Below are 23,939 nucleotides of genomic sequence, written 5' to 3' on the forward strand. Positions count from 1 at the left end.
ACGAGCATTTGTTGTCATGTTTCATGGGTATTAAGATTTAAGAAATGTTAGTTGCATCTCATCGAGTATGATTGTTTCATTGTTGACTAGTAATATGATCTGAACCGCTTTTGGCTAATGGTGTGTTTGTTTTCACAGTGGCTATCCACTAAACGGTAACACACTTTTTTCCAACTCTTTAAATTTTAGCTTCTCAATATCACCTTGGTATGTGCATTGGGACGCAAGATTTATAACTCTAACGCCAAACCAAACATTGACCAAAGCCCTCATTTTCGTGTTAAGTAATCACTCTGGTTTATTCATTTCAATCTTGGTGTCAAAGTTTTAGTTGTGGCTCTTATCTATTGGATATAGTTAGTAGTCATTTACTCGTTAGAAATTAGTGCTTAGCTATTAGTTTTTAAGTACCTATAAATAGGTTTTGATTATCATGAACATAGTATACTTTTTGTATTTATTCAAAAAATGAACATAGTATACTTTTTGTATTTATTCAAAAAAATGAACATAGTATACTTTTTGTATTTTATACGTTTTTCTCATTTGTATTTATTCCATTTTCATGAACATAGTATACTTTTTGTATTTATTCAAAAAATTAACATAGTATACTTTTGAGTTTTTCTCTCTACTTTCTTGGATGCAATGTTCCTTAACGTGGCATTAGAGCATATCTAGTATCCATTTTGAAGGACTTTTTCCGCCGCATGAAAATCCATTTTCTCATTTTAAGTTTAATTCATTATTCTTTCCCCCCTTCATTTTCCATTACTTTCTAGAGAATTTTTTTTCTTACAATTTGTTTCTTATGATTTAGTTGTTACCTCATGTTGTGATTCATTTATTTTTCTTTCTCGTATTTTGTCAATATTTCAAATTCTAAGCAAGAAATCTTCGTTTCGATTTGGTCTCATCCAAATTCTAGGGTTCAATTTAATTCTAGTTTCTTGACTTTGATTCCTTATTCATTGTTGGATGATGATTCTTCTTTGCTTGCGTGAATTGTTCTTTCTTCTTTGTTTTTCCATGTTCTCAGCACTTATTTTCATTGATTCGACATCTCAGTTTCTTAATTTTTTTTTTCTTGCTTATTGATTGAGTTTTGATTTCTTCATTGCCCGTTGTTCTTAAGTTGGTTTCAAGATCTACGAATTGATTTTGAATCTGTTTTCGCGTTTATTTCATCAATTTGTTGTTGTTATTGGATATTGACCTTGCTTCATACGGTTTGCTAGTAGAATGATGCAATTGGTTTAGGAAGTTTTTAAGCTCCTCATCAAGTGAGTTGAACCACTCTAGCATCATCTTATTGACAATATGTGTAGTGTTGTAACTTGTTTTTGATTTAAGACCATATCTTTCTCTTTCGCCAATTCAATTTCCAAACAATTTTTCCATAGATTATTTTCACAATTCCATTCCGATTCATCTCACTTCAAGAAGGTACCAAGAGGATTGTGATTTGTCGTCTGTTTTGTGAGAGGATTGTAATTTGATTATTGGTGTTGAATCACATACGCATAGGGGGGCTACACTTGAGAGGAAGGGATATATATCACACTTGATGGAAGAGATGTTATGATATGTCAAATGTGAGTTGAAATCTCACATTAGATCGAAGAGTTAAGGTCACAATGCCTTGGGGTTTTGGATGAAGGTGTGGTGTCTAACTCACTTGCGGTTGGTTTTAGCTCAATGTGTGGTGTTTAATTTTTCCTCTTTCCATTTTCCATTTCTTCCGTGTGCTTATTACTTTTCTCAAAACGTACCTTTGTGCCGATAACACATCAAGTAGTTACACTATAAATATGAAACACGAGTAAATTGTCAAATTATCAAGTTATAACGAGGATGTGAAATTACAAATACAACAAAGTTGCAATTAGGAGTGCCACCCAAATACGGGAAATACTTCAGTGACATTAATGTCACGGTACCATTAAATCCTAGCCATACAAAGGTGACATTAATGTGTGTTGTATGGCCAAGATGCTCCCCATGATGTGTTGTGTGGCCAGGATTCAATGTCATGGTGCCATTAATGGCACCCAAGTGCTGCCCCCCAAATACAGTGTGTTGCCCTAGAGGCCCATACGCTGCGCTTAGTACACAAGGACAAAACCAGTGGCTGAGATTAACAACCTTTTATAATCCAACGGCAAATACACTCTACACACTACACACACCCTTCATATATAAACCAACCTTTCAGAAATCCAGCTTCATACACCCAGCGCCTCCATCTATTTCCAGTATCATCTAGGGTTTACTCCTCATCACACATCCGAACGGCGCAAAATGGTAAATTCATTCTCTCTTCTCAATTCTGTTTTCTGTTCTGCGTTTTTCAAACAGATTCCGATTCTGATTTTTCTGTTTTGATTTTGATTTCGCTTTCAGGTTCTTCAAAATGATATTGATTTGTTAAATCCACCTGCTGAGCTTGAGAAGAGGAAGCATAAGCTCAAGCGACTTGTTCAATCTCCTAATTCATTCTTCATGGTAATTATTATATATTACAGCTTTTCTTTATTCGTGTTATAGACTTATAGTTAGTGTTGATTTATAATCTTATTTTTTATTCTTTTTGGATTTGTTTGTAGGATGTCAAATGTCAAGGTTGCTTCAATATGTAAGTACCTATCAAAACTTATTTGCTCGTTGTTATAGATATAACATAGGCATAATTGGAAAGGGATTTGTTTTCATTTTTTAGATTAAGTGTGTTTGGTTTTGTGGAAATTGATTTTGAGTGATTTGATTTTGGAAAATTGATTCTAACTACTTGTGACTTTGAAATGCATCCATATAACAAAAGTGATTTGACAATTTTGCAATCAAAATCCACGAGTTCAAGAGGGCTGTAATATCATTTATGCAAGGAAAATCAATTTTGGAGAATTGATTTTGCTTGTAGAATTGATTTTACGCAGCTTGAATTTGTAGTTTTTGGCTTCTACAAATGGTTTTAACCTTAGATTTATTGTCAAATACACTTTTACACAACTACATCCGAACATAAATCACTTTACATTCAACTCGCGTTATCCAAAATCAATTCTACAAAATTGATTCTCACCACTATAGAACCAAACACACAATAAGTGGACTGTCGAATTAATATTGGTTATTATGATTATAAAACTTTTAAGGGTAATTATGATGGTAGTTCGTTTAAAATTGAAATTTTCATTAATTTGTTTTTTATCCAAGTTTGAATAGAAAATATATTTGTTTTATATTTCCCATTTACGGTAGAACTGTAGAAGTAAGTTAGATCATGATTATAAAATTTTCTTAGGGTTAAATATGATTTTATTCCTTTTAAAACTGACATTTTCACTTCTTGGTCCTTGTATCCTCTTTTAGTGACAGATAGGAAGATTGTGTAGTTTTGTGATTTGTAGGGTATAGCGACTAAAATCTAAGTTTCAGATGGATAACTGCAGTGAATAAAATCATGTTTAACCCTACTTCCTGTTTTTGTATGGTTATAGTTTTTTTTCTTTTTCCATAGCTACTCAATAGTATCTTGTTATTATAATTGATAATTTGTTTTTTAACAAATAATAGGGACTTCTTTGTTGAAACGATGAAACAAATTGATTATGTAGCCATTTTTATTTGATTCACTTGTTCATATTTCTTCATTTATTGGATGCAGAACAACTGTATTCAGTCACTCCCAAACTGTTGTGGTTTGTGGCAACTGTCAAACGGTGTTGTGCCAACCTACCGGTGGAAAAGCAAGATTAACAGAAGGGTGCTCTTTCAGGAAGAAGGGAGATTAGTGATGGAGCTATTTTGCTTTTTGAGATTTGTTTTAGTGAAATTTTGGGTTATTTGGTTTGATTATGTCTCTATATTTTGAATTTTAAGCCTTTGTTGGAACTGGGTTGTCTTGTGGTTTATGGATTTGTTGTTCCGTTGAAAGAATTTGAGTAAATGGTACCTTATACAGTTGGTTGACAGTATCTCATTTGCCTTAATTTATATCTGGCAATTTATTTTATTGAATGCATTTTTTTTCTTCTTCTGTTGTTTCTTGCAGTTTTTTTTTTAATGCCTCTAATCTAGTATGTGTTTTGTGTGATTGTGTCTTGGTTGCATGGGTGAATTGCCAATGGTGTCCACAATTTTTGAACTAGTGATATAATCTTTAGTTGGAACTAGTAGTTATTTGTACCTTGCCTGAGTTAGGGTCCTTTTCATTTCTTTGAAAAGAAATGAAAGTTGCTATAGTTTTGTGTGACCTGTTTTTTGGTTCAACTTTTGTGACATTAAACATTTATGTGATTTAATACACACAAAACTATAGTAATGGAACTTTCCATTTCTTCTTTCGAGAAATGGTGATCCTTGCACAAATCCCCTAAACTGCAAACTGTATTTTAAAACTCTGGTCTGCCGGTTGAATTGGGAATTGGTCTCATTGTCCAAGCATATAATTGTATTGGTTATGCTCTTAACTTATATGGAGAAGTTTGATTTGAGGCATCTCTGATACAATGAACAAATCTAGCTCTTGACCTAATGTAAAATATGCTGGTCTAATATTGCCTACTGTCAATAAATGTTGGTTGTGATATAGTATTTTGGATATGTAAATTTTTTCTCACTACCAAATCAGGCTTTGAAAATCTTATTACTGTGTATCCTCTATACTGTTATGCACATGCAGTTGTTTACTGCTTGTAATATCTTGTATACATTTTTTTTTTAGGGAATCTTGTAAACATTTATAATCCACTATCTTAGCTAAAGTTTTAGAGTAATGATATTTTGACATCCATTTGATGACAACTTTGTTGACAACCTTGTTTTTCTCACTTCTTATTGGTCAAAAACAATGGAGAGAGAAAAAGGAAGAGAGAGAATAACAACATCATGTGAGTATGAGAGAGAAAGTTGTCCAAAAGTTGTCAAAAAGTGGTTGTCAAAATATCATTTCTCAAAGTTTTATATCCTGTTATCTGACATTGAGGTTCTTTTTGTACATCGACTTTTGAATACAAAATGTATTGTTGGTGCCTTTGAGTTGTCATCTTAATGTAGGGTATATTTGACGAGGATTATGTATGAGAAAATAAAAATTTCAGGTATAATTTGACAAAAATATGAACACTTGTTATTGTTATCAAATTTTACATAATCGTCTACTTATATATATAAGAAAGGAAATGCCCCTTAAAATTACCAATTTGCCCCTATGAGGGGCATTTTGGTAATTCAATTATTGGAAGTGGTTTTTTTTTTTTTTTTTTAAGGTTTGGCCTATGAATTTCCATTTTTGCCCCTAACCAATTTTTTTAATTATTTTCTTATTTTTATATTTTTAATAACATTTAATTATTTTCCAATTTTTATATTTTTAACTATTTTTCAATTTTTTCTCCCAAATTCAATTGCTTCTACATTGCCTTTGTGGGAGATTAAGGTATCGTTTGACCCGACTTTTTTCAAACTTCTCTACATTTTTAAGGAGAAGTTAGGCCGAATACAATATCAATTAATTACTTACTAAAAAAAGTACTTTTTTTGAACGCATAAAATTAAATGGAATGAGCTTTGACCAGAAGTTGTTGAATGTTATTTTAAAAAACTACTTCTCGACAATTTATTTCACAAGCACCTCTTTTCAACTCACGCCGGGAACTTTTTCTTTATTTTTTAATATTATATTTCATTATGTTTTTTTCTTCCATTTAACTTTTTTTTAACCGTTCCATTAATTTTTTAAGGAGATTCCATTTAATTTTATTACCTTTTTTTCAAAGGAATTTTATTATCTTTTTATCACTTATATATTTAATTTCAATATCGTTTAATCATCACAATCTCACAAATATTTTTATTCACGATGTCATTTAATGATCCCAAATATTTTTATCTCCTTTTTTCAACCTCGCGAATATATACACACATTAACGTTTAGAGTAATATTTTATGTCCGTCTGTCTGTTTTTTTGTTACGCTAATGCATGTAATTTTTTTAGTGTTGCTTGGTTGAGTGCTACCTCACCAATTTTTTTAACTATATTCCAATTTTTATATTTTTAAAAACTTTTAACTATTTTACAATTTTTTATTTTTAACTATTTAAAACTAAGTTGATGGTTCATGGTTTTTAAGGTTTATATTTTGACATATTATAATGATTCACAATTATCCGTCATTTTACCATCTATCCTTTCAATGTAATCTTTCAGACTGAATATTACTAAGCATATGTGAAGAGACTGAATATTGCTCAGTTGATATTACTTTTTTGATGTCAAAGAGATTTTTTATTTTTTAACGGTCAAAATATTAATAACCAAGTTCCTACACAAGACGCTAAAGAGTTTAATGTGTTTCTTTCGTTCATTTTGTGTCATGTAAATATTTGTGTTAATCCCTTTTTGGTAACTCTATGACAGTAGCGCTCACTTTTATAATTTTAACTATTATGTAATTTATGTTGTTTTCCTGCTCTTGATAAAGCTTTCATAAATATTTTGATAAAGTTTTTTAATTTTTGTGCAATATTCATTAATTTGTTCATTTTTCCTTCGGAACAATTTTTTTACAAAATACGTTACTGAACCCCATGCCTTAAACCATGCATCACAAATATTTGGATTATGCGAACTTCATTCTCAAATTTACTAAGAATGGTAATATTCCGTAATTTGAACATCTCTCCTTTAAAACAAGTTTTTAAAAGTGCGTATAATTCACATGAAAGGACTCGATACTAAATTGCAGTTAATATCTGCCTTTGCTGTAGATCATGTGAAATGATTTATATACGTTGAAACTGAAAGGCAAAATGATATAAATCAAGTAGAGAGACATTCAACTATCTGTCTGATTCAGAAGTTTGTTCACCTAAAAGGAATGGATACTAAATTGCAGTTACTATCTACCTTTGTTGTAGATCATGTGAAAGGATTTATATACGTGGTACTAAATTGCAGTTAATATCTGCCTTTGCTCGGGGTGGCAAAAATACACATGCCCATGGGTACCCGTGGGTAAAATCCGTCACGGGTATGGAGCGGGTAGCTAAACTGGTATCCACGGGTATAATAAACGGGTATTTGACTACCCATTATTATATGGACATAGACACGGATTGGATTGTATCCATACCTATGGGTACCCATACCCGATAATAAATTAAGTAAATTACTAATATATCTTTATATATCATATCTTATTACTTAAAGTTGATACCTTATTGAAGAAAATTTTACCCCCCACCTAAAAATCCTCAATAATAACCTATTTTTATTTTAAATTTTTTTAATTCATCTTATTAAGTTCACCATTTCTACTTCATTCACATCATAAAACATATAGATTATATAAGAATCATGAATTTTCTATGAATTATGTATGATTAATGAAATTTGAGTGGATTATGTATGGATGTTTAAAAGTTGAAGTTTTTTGGTAATTAAAAAAAGTTATTATTTGTACCAAAAAATAAATAAATTCAAAACTCCATGGGTACCCATGGATACCTCAATACCCACGGGTACCGGTATAGTGAGTACCCACGAGGATACGGGGCGGGCACGGGTATCATACTTATCCAACGGGGCGGGGACGGGTATCATATTATCCGTACCCATGGGTATCCATTGACATCCCTAGCCTTTGCTGTAGATAATGTGAAAAGATTTATATACGTTGAAGCTAAAACACAAACTGATATAAATTAGGTAGAGAGGCTTTCAGCTATCTATCTGATGCAGAAGTTTGTTCGCCTGAAAGAACTGGATACTAAATTGCAGTTACTGTCTTTGCTGTAGATCATGTGAAATGATTTATATATGTTGAAGCTGAAAGTCAAAATGATATAAATCAGGCAGCTTTGGTAATAGGGTTTTCATTGGTTTATAGATAGATATCAATTATTACTGGAAAAGTGTTTCTACCGCTGACAAAATATGTTTTCATTTGTTACTTGTGATCAAACCATTTTAAAGATTTAATTTTGTAATCCGTAATGCAAGAGTACTTTAAATATTGTATTATGGTTTATAATTATCTGTCATTTCACAATCTATCCTTCCAATATAATATTTTGTCAAATACGTTACTGAACCCCGTGCGAAGCACGGGTTTGTAACTAGTTTGCCTATGAAAATTGATGTCAGACACTTTTTAAATGACTGATCTTTGGGTAAGATTTTTATATTTTTTTTAGGAGTTTATTTTTAGTTACATAAATTTAGGTTGAATTTTCTTTTTCGACCAAAAAAAAGGTTGAATTTTCTTAGAAGTTTGTTAATTTATACTTACCCTTTTTTTGGGTGGAAGTTAGTATGTTATAATTTAAAGGGTTAATTATGTTTCTAGTCCCTATAAAATAGCGACCTTGTAAGTTTAGTCCTTACTTAATTTTAATAGCATTTTTAGTCCCTAATTTTGTTTTTTTGTCCTGAGTATTAGTCCCTACTCAATTCAAATTTGTTTAATTTATGCTTAAACTCTTAAATTTTTGAACAATTTTTTGCAGACATGTTTAGAACATTACTAAAAGTTCTTCCGCAAAAAATTATCGCAAAATTTGATTTCTACATCCAGATTTTATTACTTTTTATCTTTAACTTTTGTTGTTTTAAAAAATTCATATTTAATTCATTTCATGTCTGAAAATTCTAAATTTTAGTAAACGAACCTTTCATAGTGTTCTAATCTTGTCTCAAAAAAATCGTTCAAAAATTTAAGAGTTTAAGGATAATTAATCAAACTTTGTTTCAGTAGGGACTAAAATTATAAGTAAATTTTTTTTTATAGGGACTAAAAATGCTATTAAAATTAAGTAAGGACTAAACTTACAAGGTCGCTATTTTATAGGGACTAGAAACATAATTAACCCTAATTTAAAATTTGTGATATACCCACCTCGAAGTGTACCAAACGAAAAAACATGGAGGATACATATCGTATTTATACAAACTTGTTCAATTGGTTTAACAATCACAATTGATTTTTGTTGCAATCTAGTTTAGAAACTATCTAAGTGAAAATCTTACCGGTTCTATCTTGGTAAGGTTATGTTAACAATGGATAAATGAAAATCTTACCGTTTCTATCTTAGTAACGTGTTCTGGCTAATCAATTATATTATGTTACTGCATGGATCTATGACCTTTTTCCATTTTTCACTCTTCAAAACTTCTAATGAGTCATGCCTTCTTTCTCACAACGTCCTTCTTCACTTTCATGGTCTCTCACAAAATAGGTTGCTGCCTGGTTCTTCTATTTGAATCTCTAGGCTTGACTCATTTAAGCCAAGAGCAATCAAATTCTCCTTCTATTTGTTCATTGATGTTTACTTCGTTGTTTGTAACAGTGGCAATTTCATCTTGTTCATCTTCCCACAACAAGTGTCGCAACAATATATCATTAAAAATCTTATTGATGTGTATCTTCTATATTGTTAGACACATGCATTTGTTTGCAGCTTGTACTATCTTCTAAACATTTATAATCCATGTCTTAGCTAATGTGAAAGGTTTATATCTTGTTAACTGACATTGAGTACATCAATTTTTGAATACAACATGTATTGTTGGTGCTTTCGAGTTGTCATCCTAATGCAGAGTTTATTTGGGAAAGTAAATTTTCAGGTCTAATTTGCCAATAATATGAACAACGCTTGCTATTTCAAATCTTGGTTTATTTTCTATAACATCTCTCTATCTTAGTGTACTTTCTTTTGAGATTGTTTTAGTGCTTATTTCATGTTATCAAAATTTAACCTCACCGTTTGTCTTCGTGAGCTTAACTCAGTTGATATAGACAATGCATAATATATGCAAGGTTTCGGGCTCCGACCACCACCCAAAAAATTTAACCGCACCGCTTGTCTATGAAAATTGATGTCAACACACGACATTTTTTAAACGGCTGATCTTTGGATAAAGATTTTAATATTATTTTAGGAGTTTGTTAATTTATACTTTGCCCTATTTTTTGTTGATAATTTAGCGAGTTGTAGCTGTAAATATGTCATACATTTTAAGGTATAATTTGTTAATTTACACCAACTGAAAAATTATTTGAATGCGTGGAAGTCTATTAACTATACATTAAATAATAATCCAGTCATTTTTCCAATTTTACCCTTGATTTTGGGGCATTTTGGTGATTTCCTAATTAGAGGGTTTTATTTGTTGACACGTGGCCTATTTTGTCACTACTCCCTCCGTCCCAGATTAACTGAGCCAAAAGTTAATTTCACACATATTAAGAAAAATGTATAAATGAAAGAGATAGAAAAATAGTTTTAAGTGCTTTTGTTAAGTATTGGTGCATTTTCCACTATCATACATGCAAAATGGAATATATTGAATTAGGAGTGATGAAAGTAGCATTAATTAGAGTTATAAAGGGGAAAAAGTAATTAATATTGTATTGGAAAGTGAAATGGCTCTGTTATTTTATGACATTTTTTTTGCAATTGGCTCAGTTGTTATGGGACCGAGGGAGTATTTATTTTGTCATTTACCACTGCCTTCTTCACATTGTTGTGGGAGATAGGGAAAGTGACGGGGGAGAGGGGAGAGAACAATCACAACGAAATTGACGGGGGACGACACAACGAAAGCGACGGCGGACGACAATGTGTTTCTGCATCATCAAAGGTTGTTGTTTCCAATTTACAACAGCATGCATGTTTAGATTATTGAAAGATTAGGTTGATTTCCCTTTTTTTTTCGTTTCTGGGTTCTCCTTCTCCGTTGTCTGGTTTCGGCGGAGAGGACACGGTGGCGATGAAAGTGAAGACGGTTTATGTTCGTGACCCATCATCCCTTGCTTAGCCTGCGTATTGGTGTATTCGGTATATTTAGACTGCGTATTGGTGTTTTCTGCAGTATCTGGTTTTGCACTATTGGAATAGATTGGTGTATTTAGACTTGCCTTACTTGATTATGAATTTGCAACCTATTAACCTTTTAAAATAAATATGCAGTTACTGGTACATATGGTTAGTAAAAGTAACATGCTAAATCTGCAAAGTTATTCTTAATCACTAATGCTATTAACCATTTGAGTCCAAAGTGCATTAAATTCTTTTAAGAAAGTAAGAGCATCTCCAACCCTAGAACAAGATTTGTGTTCTTGACATATTTTTGTGGGACCAAAGATGCCAAGTAGGATTTAAGAACATCAATTGAGTTTTACTCCAATGTAAAGTGTTCTTAATGTATTTCACATGGTCCCACAACTTTTCCTCTATTTAATATATATGTAGGCTTGTTTTGCTTCTCATTTCATAAGGTCCCACATCACTATATATGTGGTACAGCTTTTTCAGTCCTAAAACGTGTTCTTCCTGTAGAACCGTTCTCCAGCCAAGCTAACACGTCACTGTTCTCCAATGCTTAAGAATAACAAGAACAGTTCTTGCTTGTTCTTATTTCTGTAGAACATAGCATTGGAGATGCTCTAAGTATAGTTGTGACGTAATGATATGAAGTAAATTCTGCATTATACTTGGATATTAACAAAAATTTGTATAAAAATTCATGTACTTTTTAATTATTGCGTGCAGGAAGAATAACTAACCAAAATAAATGTAAATTATCTGTTTGTTGCAATATAATGAGCCTATCTATTCTGACTGGTGAACTTTCAATGTTGCTTAAATTTCGGTTGATGTTTCATTTGTACTGTCTCTCGCTTTGAAACTTCTTTCATACAGTGAATGATTTTGTGTTAGCAAAAATCGTGATATAGATAAAAATGATATAGATAAAAGCGTCTTTCATACAGTGAGTGAATTCTCTTATGTTGCAATTCAGATTTTGGTTGTTGTAGCCTTACTTAGTTTGTTTGTATCTATTGATAAGTGATTGTCTTTTGGTTTTTCTGAATTTTATGGAGGTAATTTGGTGTAATATGTTGGGTTCATTGTCTGAAGAATTTGGTGTAATAATAAACCACATTTGATTGGTCTTTGCATTTCTGAAGAATTCCAGCACATGTTACAGAAATTTTCTTTGTTTTTCATGTTATTTGTCCAAAATTCATGATATGGAAAGGTTTTATATTCATGATATGGAAAGCTCTTTGATTACATGAAAGTTCATGATACAAAAAGTTTTCCCAGTGATACAGAAAATTTATGATATAAATATTACAGAAAATTTATGATACAGTGATTGAAAAAACCAGGTTTGGAAGGTATCATGGTGCTCAAATTTTTTTTGAGGGATTTTTTAAGAAGTGGCAACTGATAGCAGAATTGAAGTTCTTAAATTTCTAATGTTTTGCAACCGTTTGATCAGTTGTTTGCCTTAAAATCTTTTTCACAATATTAGCTCTAACATAGATGCACACATTAACCTCTTAAGAAAGTTATTGCTTGGTATGCTAATCTAAATATGAACCTTTTCTTTGATGTCAATTTTCATAGAAACTGCTACATGCTTTTGTAACTAGGGAGTTTCTAATTTCAGGTCATTTTTTTTTTGAACAAGCATCTAATTTCAGGTCATTATCTTTGTTTTTTGAAAGAGATCACATGACTTGCTTAGCCTTTTGAGTTAGTTTGCATATATGGTTCATTTCAACATCAGCTGCTAGCTATATTTGGTTCCTTTGTGGTTACTTGAAGGAAACCTTAGTGCATTTATAGAACGCGTCTTCTTGAGGCTCCCTCACTTTTCTAACTGTCATTTGTCTTATGTTGGAAAGGTTAAACTGAATGTAACTATGATTGGTCCCTTTGCATATGTTTATGGTTATTGATTACCCTTATAAATAAGTAGAATTCGGTTAATCGGTTCTTTGTAATTGGCTCTGGAAGTTGGGTATTCTGCTGTAAAGGAAGCTACAAGTTGGGTATTTATGCATAAATTGGCATCACAGATTAAAGGATATATAAAGATTTTCCACCTTCCAATTAATTTAAAAAAGTGATGATGTCATTCAGTTAACCATTCAATTCTTTTGTTCTGACACTTCTTTTTCTAAATAAAAAAGTGTTTGAAAATCACATTGAGCTTGGAAAATGAAAGAAATTTGTATCTTACTCAGTTTCCGGGAGTAAGATATCTTATAAGGTTTTCTTGAGCTTATAAATGCCTTTTTTTAACCTGATGTATTATGTGCACAGATGGAGTCAAGGAATTCATCAGTTAGAAGGTTTTCTGCAAGATATACTGTACAATGGGATTATGCAGGGGACTACAAGAAATTATTTAGTAGTCCTGTCAGGAATATGCCTGATAGCAAGAGGTCCAAGGAAGATGTTGCAACTGATATTATACCAGAAAGCAGATCCTTGCAGTTCATGCAAATTGAAGTGGGAAATTCTTGTGAACAGGTACGTATGATATACCAATTTATAAACCCATGTCCTACCTTTTAAAATCAATTCACTTTGAAGAATATTAAGATTAGTAATTTGAACTTTGAATTACGGGATGTTTCATCAAAGCATGAGTCCACATAAATACAGTGTTCACTTAGCCCTTAATACTCTTTAAGTGGTCCTTTCTAATTTAATACTTCATAATAGAATTTTGAAAAGCCTATAGTTTATGAAAAGCAACACAATGAATCACTTTGCTCAATATATGCTTTTAAAAACTATGATGAACTTCTAATTCATAACTTATGATTGTTTTTATAGTTGATATTCAATTACCAATTTTTTTTGTTTATTTGCAATGTAGTCGACCTGACCAAATTTTTTCATGTATTCTTATATATCTATGTTAGAATAGATATGTAATGTTCCAAGATATAACTGAAAGATTATTTCAACTATAGAACCTATATAGTCTATTTCATAAAATTACTTGAGTAAAACCCTTTGGAAGCATTCTTTAATTTCTATTTCAGCCTTGAATCTATACCTATGTAAGATAATTGATTTTGGTTTTCTATAGAAAGATTGTGAAACAATTTAACTATATAACTTATTTGTGAAAGATTGTACATTCAGTTAACCATTCAATTTCTTTTGTTCTCACACTTCTTTGTTATATAGTGCAATGGGAATAAAAGATTCAGATATTTGTATCATCAAGGAGCCAGATCGTGTCGTAGTCTATTCCAATGGAATTTCGCACGATTCAGGTCATGAAACCGGAACTGATAATCACAATATGACAGAGTCTTATGAGTATATCAATGAGACTACTGAACATCATATCATAGTTCAGAAGAAAGCACAAAGGAATACGACGTGAAGGAACTTTAGCTCAAGATAAAGTATCTGACATCAGAAAAACTGAGAATAAGTAAGTACCAGATTTTAAAGGTGTTCTCAACGAAAAAAGTTCGAAATCGCACAAAACAAGGGGTAATCAAAAGCCACAAGATATTGTCAAGCCTACAGTTCCGCGACCATTTTCCCTAGCAACTGAAAGGCGTGCTACAATTGTAACGCGTCCTACTTTTGAAGAAGATAACAAGGCCGCTAACGGGAGAAAATCTGTAAGTAAAAAGAATGTGATGTCTTCCAATATGCTTAAACAGAGTCAGGTATATGCGGATTTTGAATTTGCTTCCTCCTTCATTGTCTAATCTATTGCTGAAATGTTTACGGTTAATTTATTGTTATATACTCAGAGTTAGTTTAGAAACTTTTGTTTTGACTGTTGTTTTGAATGTTTGTGCCTTGCAGTTGAAGTCTCCTTTAGTTCGAAGGAAACCATTGAAACCTGATAATAAGAAACATTCTGACGAGGACGATTGCTTCTGGGTATGCTCTTATAAACCTTAGTCAAAGGGTGTCAAAATCTCATCTATTGTTTTCCTTATTCTAGCAATGATATTTTTTTTTACTTTATCTTATAATTTTCTCCGTGGCCATGTAAAGAACTGCAACTTCTGTGAGGCCGTTCAAGTCCAGAGCGACTGTTGCTTCTGCTCCAACTTTCGGTCAACTGAACGTGCACAAAGAAGAAAGGAGGTAAAATTTGTTGATTAATTAGCTTTGTTTCAATAGTGTTTTCATCCCAAATTGATCGGAGCATCCCCTTTTATTTGTGTCATAGTTCTATTCAAAATTAGAGGAAAAGCAACAAGCAATGGAAGCTGAGAAGAATCAAAATGAAGCAAGAAGCAAGGTAAAAAGGGATTTGTTTATTATCTCAAAAAACCATGAATTACATTGTCATTCTGTTACTTCTTTTCTTCTTATAGATATAAACTTATGTTAGTTTTCTCACTCCAATTTGTTCAGCGATTAAGGAAGAGAAAGAGGAAGCCATCAAACAGTTGAGGAGGAGTTTAGAATTTAAAGGAAGCCCTATGCCAAGCTTTTACCATGAGGGGCCTCCACCTAAGGTTGACTTGAAGAAGGTATGTAATGGTCTTGCACTTAAACTTATGCCCTGTTGAGATAAACAACTTAAACTTATTTTTTCAAACAGCGTTTAGATGTTTTTGAATTTTAATGTTGAATGTAATGAATTAGTTTAGGTCGTCTTTATGTGTAGCGGTTGCTTTCATTTCGATATTTCAAATTGGATAGTCAAAATCATAGGTTGGTCAAAATTTCTGAAATGAATGACCGATACTATTTGGTCAAAAAACAGAAAACACCATACTAGAAGAGGGAAAACCAGCATATGCATATCCATACATTAAGAATATGTAGAAGTTCTGCCCCCAAAAAGTTTTGCCTATATTATCTACTAAGATGCTGAAAGCACTTGGTAGATAAACCTCATCACCATATCGCCATATGCACTTACTCAAATCCTTGTACTTAACATGGATTTTCATATTTCTTTCAATGAAAACTTATTTAAAGATCAACTTCACTTACTTTTCATATTAAACATTATTGGTCATAATATGCTATTAACTTACAACTCTGTCTATTACTATCAGTGGTCCGGCTCTCCGATCAACAGTCCAGGAACTTCTGAAAAGGCTTAAAGAACTTCAGAGACGGTATGTCATTCAGTTCCAAGTAGCCAGATCTGCTGGTGGGATAAAGACTCAAAAAGAGTACTAGCTGATCCATCTGAGAATTTTTTTCTTTTTGTCACTCGCGACGGCTGATGTATAAGGATTCTTCTTTTGCACATATCTTACAAACTCATTCCTCATGAGAAGATGAGTTGGTACAAACAGCTGGTCTTGAAGCTCCACAACATTAATCTTGCCAAACTATTGTAGTTATTGTGTTACCATAGATCTTAAACTTAACAGTGCTGCTCTATGTTTGGAGTTTGAATGAGTTTCTTATTATTATCTTCATTGTAATGTAATTTTATATGGAAAATGTTTATACCATTTTTAATTGTAGAATTGTTCAAAAGGTAGAAAAAAAAAGGGTAAAGAAAACAAAAGAGCTTTCATTTTACTACATAGAACTGACACTTATTAGTTGTTAATTTTTTTTAGCTTTTATCAAAATATATGCTCTTTTGATACTTTGATAAATATTTTAGAAAGGTGCACATTTTTAATGTTTGTGCAATATGCTCACATTTATAATCAACAACAATCTCTTAGAAAAATCCAACTATCTCCCTTAATTTGCTCATTATTCCTTTAGATTTTTTTTTTTTTTACGAAATACGTTCTTGAAAATAGCCAAATATTAATCAAATTTTTCAATAAGTTCTTGAAAATTATAGCATATATAATATTAACGAAATTAGCCTATATTTGTATATTTGATTGGAATTGAAAATCTCTTAATATCAATTCCGACTCTCAATCAAATAAATTACGCCTCCAATTCCAACTATCTTATGTACAGATTACTATGTAACAGTCATGAATCTTATGTTGTTACTTGTAGACAATAATCTATTATTACTATTTTTTCTTAGGGAAGAATCAATTAAATTGTACTTCCTCCGTTCTAAGTTACTCCCTCCTTTTCAAAATTTATGTTGCAATTTTACAATATGCATTATTCATATAGGTTACTCTGAATATATTTTTTAACTAATATATAAATACAAATGTTAACATGTAAGATGTTTGATTTGACTCAATAAATATTTTTAAAATATCAAATTTTTATAATTTTTTATTATACATAATTAAAGATATAAATGGTCAAAGTTGTGTATTGGCACTGTGAAGTGGTTGACTGCGACATGTATTTTGGAACGGATGGAGTATTTACGATATCTAAGAATCATTAATGTTTATTTTCCTATTATGTCTCGTACTATCATTGCTTTATCTTTTTCTCATTCTTTTAATTTAAATTTTTCATACCATTAATAAATGATATTTTTGTAAAACAACTCACAATTACTCTTTTGTATACAATACTAAACATATTTCTTAATCTATGCTAAATTGACGTATAATTTGAAAATGGAGAGGGTATTGTATTACATTACAAGTTATTTTTAAACCGACTTTAAGGAATACGTGACCCACTTGTACCAACAACAAAAAAGATATATACTTTGTTTTTTTTTAGTGGTAAAAAAAGATTTGCTTTGTAATTTTTAACTATATTTCAAATCAACTTTTTGTAAAAAAAAAAAAAAACTAATTTAAAACCAATAAATATTAATGAGTTTTTTTTTTCGAGAGAGTTTATTATATCTTCAATCTATTTATATTGAGTTTGTTATATATTCTACTATTTTTTGACGTAATCTGAGAAGATTTTGTTAAAAAGTATGTATACGAAAACGCCTATAAATATGAGAAAAACCATTATAGTTTCAATCAGTCTCACAAATTTCCAATAAGAAAAAAAGTTAGGGTTAGCAATTTCACCATGTCTTCAACAACCAAGAAGAAGATGATCACCCTGAAGAGTTTCGACGGTGAAACATTCGAGGTTTCCGAGGCTGTGGCGCTTGAATCACAGACAATCAAGCACATGATCGAGGATGATTGTGCCGACAACGCAATCCCGATTCAGAACGTTACCGGCAAGGTATTAGCGAAGGTAATTGAATACTGCAAGAAGCACGTCGAGGTGGCGAGTGCCGATGAAAAACCTTCAGAATCAGAAGATTATCTTAAGAATTGGGATGCTGATTTCGTGAAGGTTGATAAGGAACCGCTTTTTGAACTCATCCTTGCTGCAAACTACTTGGATATCAAGAGTCTACTGGATCTTACCTGCCAAGCTGCGGCGGACATGATGAAAGGAAAGCAAGTGGAGGAAGTTCGCACGATGTTTAACATCAAGAATGATTACACTCCGGAGGAAGAGGAAGCAGTTCGAAAGGAAAACGCATGGGCATTTGAATGAATTAAATTTGGGTGCAATCTAGATTTATTATGTTTCTTTTTGTTTTGTTTACCCTTCTGTTTATTTACTATGTTCACTGGTATAGGAGGATGTGTTCTCTTCTAGTTTGTGTTTTTGTTTTTTTTAGTCTAGGATATGTTTCTTCTTGTTTGACCTTCACTAAATTTTCTATTCTTTATCCAATTTCTTTATGAATCAATCAAGTATTTATTATTAATTAGATGAGATACCTCCCGATGTTTTAATAAATTCAGTCATCTAAAATTTTTTGTTTTGCAATAAGGACTCGTTTGGATTGAGCTTATTTTGAATTTATGTAAAACAACTTATACAAAAAAAAAACTTTTATTTATTAGTCGTAAACTTATTAAGGTAGTTTATGAAAAAACAACTTATGAAGATACAATATTTGTTAGCGAGAACTTATGAATTAATATAAAAGCGCTTATTTATTTGCATAAGCTAATTTTCATAAGCTCAAAATAAGTTCAATCCAAACGGGGCCTAAGTTGTTTAGCTAAGTCAAAAAAAAAAAGTTCATCGTTAACCTTACCACTTTTCATGTTAAGATTGTGGATTTAAATTCAATGATCTCAAAATTAGGAGTCATAGATGTATTTGAAACGAAATTGATCAATTACTTGAGTTATAATGTTGTTCTTGAAACATTTATTTGTTAACTGGGTTTGAATTTGGAAACAAGAAGGAGAAAGTGTTAATACTACATTGACGCTCAAATCATTATTCGAAGTTATTCTTTCAATATAAACCAAACAAATAACACAAATAAAATCTTGTACGGAGTCGTTGAAGGAGGATTTGGGCGGCTTTGTGTGGTCTCCCGGGGAGGGGGATAGGTGGCGGTGGAAGCGTATGGAGGACGGAGTTTTCACGGTGAAATCAACGTATGATAAGTTGATGGCCTTGATGCTTGTGGAGGATGGAGTATTGAAGAGAAGATGGTGTTCGGGTCTATTTGGAAGAGCCCGGCTCCGTTGAAAGTTGTGGTGCTGTCTTGGAAGGCCCTTCATAATCGCATACCAACCAAAGTTAATCTTAGGATTAGGAATGTTCTTCCGGCGGAGGCATCGTCGAGTTGTGTGTGGTGTGGGAGAGTGGATGAGTCGGTGGAGCATTTATTTCTTCATTGTAGTTTTGCTATGGAAGTGTGGGGGAAAATTATGTGTTGGTGGAATTTTAGTTTGGTGATGCCCCCGAATTTGTTCATTCATTGGGCGGGTTGGAATGGGGTGGAAAGTAGGAAAAGATTAAAAAGAGTGTTGAGGCTTGTTTGGCATGCTACAATTTGGGGCTTGTGGAAGGCGCGCAATGAGAGGATTTTTAGCAATGGGAATGGTAGTGTTGGAGATTTGGTTGAAGAGGTCAAGGTGTTGTCGTGGCCTTGGGCGATGCATAGGCTTCAGTTATATCTTTGTCTGCTTTATGAATGGTTTTGGAATCCGACAGAATGTAGCCTTCGGTAGTGGTGTGGCTGGTGTGGTGGCTGGTGTGGCCTATTGCTTTGCTGTAGTGTCTATGTTTGAGGCTGGTAGCTGTGCTGGTTGTTGGGTTCGGCTTTTGCGGTTTTGTGCTGTTATTATTGCAGGTTGTTGTGGTTCTGTTGCTGGTTGGCCCCTTCATGCCGGCGGTTTTTTAAGCTTCTGTCTCTGTTGTAGTCTGGTATAACAGCTGCTGCCTGGTGTCCTTTTTGGTGCGGTTCAGGTGTTTTTTGGTGCTGGTTTTTTGTGCTTCGGAACTGTTTTTGCGAAAGGGTACCATCTCTGTGTTCTGCTGGTATGCTGCAGGTTGGTTTTTTGATCAGTTTGGGTATTGGTGGAGTGCTGTGAATGGGCTGTGTGGGTTGGGCAGGGCTGTTCTGTAGTTCAGCCGCATGATGACAGTTCTGCTAAAGGTGTTTGTTTTGTGCTGGTTCAGCTGCCTGAGGTGTTGACGCAGGGGTATGCATGTGTTTCGTTTTGGTCCCTTAACTCTAATACATTCATCCTAACGTAAAGGACCAAAGTGGTTGACGGAGGAAGAGTTAAGGGACCAAAACGAAACCAAAAAATAAGTTAAGGGACCAAAACGAAACCAAAAAATAAGTCAAGGGACCAAAACGAAACTTTTAATAGTTAAGGTACCAAAACGAAACCAAAAAGTAATTTAAGGGACCAAATTGTAACGTTAATAACTTATGGGACCAAAATGTAACCAACAAATAACTTAAGGGACCAAATCATTAATTAAGCCAAAAAAAAATCTTGTACTTTAGAGCAAGTTTGTTACAAATTTAAAAATGAATATATATATTTGACATTCAACAATTTAGAGGTTTTATAAGTAAGTATAATCCATTTTGTTTTTGTTTATTGTAATAAAAAAATCATTTTACTATTAAGGCTGGTTTAGATTATATTTCATGAATGGGAAGGTTTTTCCATTCTTTATGAAACCACATGTTAAATCAAGGAGGGAATTCGTAGGGGGGGAAATGCATTATACTATTAAGGCTGCTTTAGAGTATATTTCATGAATCAACGACATTAAGAAAACCAATACAAATTATAATCAAAATCATGGCTAGTGAATTCAATCATCAAATATTGAAGCCAACAGACTATAAAAAACAAGGCTAGTGTTTCAATTCAATCAACTTTCATCCTTTGTTGTTCCAATTTCCACCAAACACTACACAAATCGCAAACTTCCTACGCGATAATGGCTGCCTGTAATTGTTCAAGGCTTTTACCTTTGGTTTCTGGGACTACTACAACTATAAATAATATAGACAGTGCATTGATTGCAGTGTAAAGAACGAAGGTACCTGAAAATCATAAATAAAAGTAAACTTGCATGTTCTATTGGTTTCTTGAACTAAATGGGAAAATGATTATCGTATAATAATTCTGGTCAGTGATCATTAGTCTTTTAAATGAAATAAAGCTGAAAAATAATGTATTAGTATTTACCATAGGAGCTCCAACTCATGAGAAAGTTGAAAGTATAGGAGCATAACCATGCACCAAACCAGTTCACTAATGTTGCGATGCTTCCTGCCTGCCCCTTGATATTGACTGGAAATATCTGCAACATAAGGTAATTTTTTAGCAAACTTTATGCCGTATTTTTACTAAGAGGACACATTTTGTAACCGGCGAATTCGAAGTTGATTTAGCAAAGTAACATGCATAAATAGATCCTCCCCAGGTCAAAGAAAAAGAAAAACAGTTCCAGTCGGGGATCAACATTTGCTACTTCTTAAGTGCAACTCTTGTTTTTGGAAAAGAAACTATTTAATGTAACTAATTTGCATCTCTTCTCTTGTTTTCATCTTATTGATATTAAAAACTGAAAGTGGAGAAAGGATGGGGAAGTACCTCGGACATCACAACCCATGGAATTGCTCCCATTCCTATTGAAAACGATCCTATGTAGACCTAATATCAGCAAATGAAAGAGCAGTGTTACATGGAGCATGAATTCATATTTATGAGATACATATAACAAATGCATCAGCAGAGAAAGATGATGTAGCCATACCAATATGCCGGTTACGGCAAGTGCTGGGACTGCTCCCACAGCCACATCATGAACCTGTTACTCACACAAGGATATCAATTTTACATAAATATTAGGAATAAAAACTTGAAGCTGTAAAGTTCTTAGTTGGGATGTACCTTGAGATAGAATGCAACTGCTGTAAATATGCATCCTGCAACCAATCCTGATCCAGATACCTAATTGAAACCAAGAAATAACAATAAGAGTATCATACATGAAGCGGAGATAAGCAAATGAAAATAAAAATAAGTTGTTTGTGGCTTCCGGCCTGCTCTATCTATGAGGGCTGCTCCAACACCTGTGATCACAATCTGTGAAAATAAAAATCATGATTGAGTTGGATTCGGGGGAAACACAAATCAGATTTTCCAAGAATTAATTATTGGTTAATTTAAAAATAAGAACCTGAAGGATAGCGTATATTATACTCCCCGTTGCAGAAGGAAATCCTATGACAAAAATACACCAATAAACCAAAACAAAATAAAAATCTGAGTCTCTCATGAAAGTTATTCAAGTTTTAAAACATGCTTTAATTTTGAGCTATAGTTTACATGCAAAACGTGATATGCAAGAAAGCATGATGGTGTTAAACTTGGAATGAAGAGTTACAATTACAGAATTAAGTACCTGCTAGATCAAAAATACTACTAGTATAAAAGCAAACAACACCATTGATTCCCCCTAATTGCTGGCAAACCATAAGCCCTACTCCAATCTACTCATGAAGAAAAATAGGAAGATGAAAATTTTGAATGGAAATCACTTCAGATTTGCTTAATAGAACAAATATGAGAAGTGGAAAATAAACTATCATATTCAACCAATACTTTATTTTCCACCTCTCAACCTAGTAGTCCACCACACACATTCTTGAAGAAAATGAACTGATATTCAGAGTGGAATTATAGCTACATACTGTGAGTGAGCGTAAATATCTTCTTTGAAACAAATCCAGCACCTTCGGTTTTGCGAGCTGTTCTAAACTAGTTATATAATCCTGTGTGGCAGTGACAGATACACCATCTTAATTGCATTATATTTGGAATTCTGTCTTTATTATTGTGCCTGAAGGCAAGGTCACTTAATAATAATATCCAACACTAACTCACAGTTACCTGAATTTCTTCTGCCTCTTCAGATATATCAGCATCTTTACCGCGAAGTATTTGTAATGCTGCCACAAAATCTTTTGTGCGTCCTCGCTTTGCCTGCATTCATTATTTGGTTGGTACTTGGTAATCTTGATGTTATGCTAAATAACCACTGCATGTTTTCATCTAAATACATTTATATGAAAATTTATTACTTACCAGCCATCTAGGAGACTCTGGAATGAAAAACAGACCCAGAAGCAACACAGCAGTGGGAATAAGGCCTGCAATTGCAAACACTTATTTAGTACTGAAAAGTTTCAATTAATTTATAATGTTCTAAGTTTTGTATGTTCTTCATATGATCTTCTTCTTAGTGGAATTATATTTTAAATTGCAAAGAAAACTGACCGATTATAGCTAAAGCCCTCCATGAAAGTACTGTTCCAATTATGAATGACACTGATACAGCAGTAACAATCATGAACTACAAAAGAAGAAGAAAACAAACTTATATGTCATTGCTAAGTTCAATGCAAATACTTATATATTAGTTATTATTGTGATCATGAAGTTACAATGTGTAAGAAAAATATACCTGATTTAAGGTAGTCAGGGCACCTCGGAGTTCTTTTGGCGCAATTTCTGCTACGAACACAGGAACCTTATATATGTAACACATCTAAATAAGAACTGTGGTTCGAATTTTAGATTCTCCATTTACCTCAACCTCATATAGCAAAATTGAATGGCTTTTGTTGACGCAGCTTGAGGATTATAATCTCATATTGTGTCCAAAGACTTATTTAGATTAAGAAAGTTAGAAAAATGAATAATTAAATGCAACAGTAATGTATTTTTTTCCGCTAAAAAAATCTAATATATTTTTTTTGGTACAACAATTCTTATATAATTTATTATTCAATCTATTGTCTACAAGATCTATCCAATAATAACACATTATTTTATATTAACACCACCTATTACAATCCTAATAATCAAACTACTAAAGAAGTGAGTTGGTTTAAAATTAATAAATAATTTCTTTAACTATTTAAATAATAAATTAATTTGGAAAA

General features: G+C 32.5%; 3 protein-coding genes and 1 pseudogene across 5 annotated transcripts; 3 read left to right on the top strand and 1 right to left on the bottom strand.

Moving 5' to 3' along the window:
- Window positions 1-2,227: 2,227 nt before the first annotated feature.
- On the top strand, window positions 2,228-3,977 carry LOC146944948 (small ribosomal subunit protein eS27y). Its single transcript, XM_085743344.1, has 4 exons — window positions 2,228-2,304; window positions 2,404-2,505; window positions 2,607-2,635; window positions 3,668-3,977. The coding sequence occupies exons 1-4, from the start codon at window positions 2,302-2,304 to the stop codon at window positions 3,792-3,794; spliced, it is 261 nt and encodes an 86-aa protein (XP_085599470.1). The 5' UTR covers window positions 2,228-2,301; the 3' UTR covers window positions 3,795-3,977.
- A 9,146-nt stretch (window positions 3,978-13,123) lies between these two features.
- Window positions 13,124-16,319, top strand: LOC146944949 (protein WVD2-like 3). Its single transcript, XM_085748003.1, has 7 exons — window positions 13,124-13,337; window positions 14,261-14,451; window positions 14,642-14,719; window positions 14,837-14,929; window positions 15,015-15,086; window positions 15,211-15,321; window positions 15,856-16,319. The coding sequence occupies exons 1-7, from the start codon at window positions 13,124-13,126 to the stop codon at window positions 15,901-15,903; spliced, it is 807 nt and encodes a 268-aa protein (XP_085604129.1). The 3' UTR covers window positions 15,904-16,319.
- A 1,353-nt stretch (window positions 16,320-17,672) lies between these two features.
- Window positions 17,673-18,430, top strand: LOC146944950 (SKP1-like protein 1A pseudogene; annotated as a pseudogene). The gene has a single exon (XR_015026187.1). The product of XR_015026187.1 is annotated as an SKP1-like protein 1A pseudogene (transcript).
- A 2,300-nt stretch (window positions 18,431-20,730) lies between these two features.
- Window positions 20,731-23,682, bottom strand: LOC146944951 (sugar transporter ERD6-like 7). Of its 2 annotated transcripts, XM_085743348.1 has the most exons (12): window positions 23,459-23,682; window positions 23,272-23,347; window positions 23,080-23,144; window positions 22,885-22,977; window positions 22,686-22,766; window positions 22,397-22,484; window positions 22,172-22,215; window positions 21,883-22,077; window positions 21,746-21,799; window positions 21,583-21,642; window positions 21,175-21,289; window positions 20,731-21,029 (listed from the first exon to the last, which is right to left on the bottom strand). In XM_085743348.1, the coding sequence occupies exons 1-8, from the start codon at window positions 23,540-23,542 to the stop codon at window positions 21,943-21,945; spliced, it is 666 nt and encodes a 221-aa protein (XP_085599474.1). In that variant the 5' UTR covers window positions 23,543-23,682; the 3' UTR covers window positions 20,731-21,029; window positions 21,175-21,289; window positions 21,583-21,642; window positions 21,746-21,799; window positions 21,883-21,942. The 2 variants fall into 2 exon arrangements, with proteins under 2 accessions (XP_085599474.1, XP_085599475.1); XM_085743349.1 differs by lacking the exon at window positions 21,746-21,799.
- Between the last annotated feature and the right edge of the window lie 257 nt (window positions 23,683-23,939).

The sequence above is a fragment of the Medicago sativa genome, chromosome 2, assembly GCF_051527215.1.
Source record: "Medicago sativa cultivar Bolivia chromosome 2, Bolivia_mono, whole genome shotgun sequence".
Taxonomy (NCBI): Eukaryota; Viridiplantae; Streptophyta; class Magnoliopsida; order Fabales; family Fabaceae; genus Medicago; species Medicago sativa.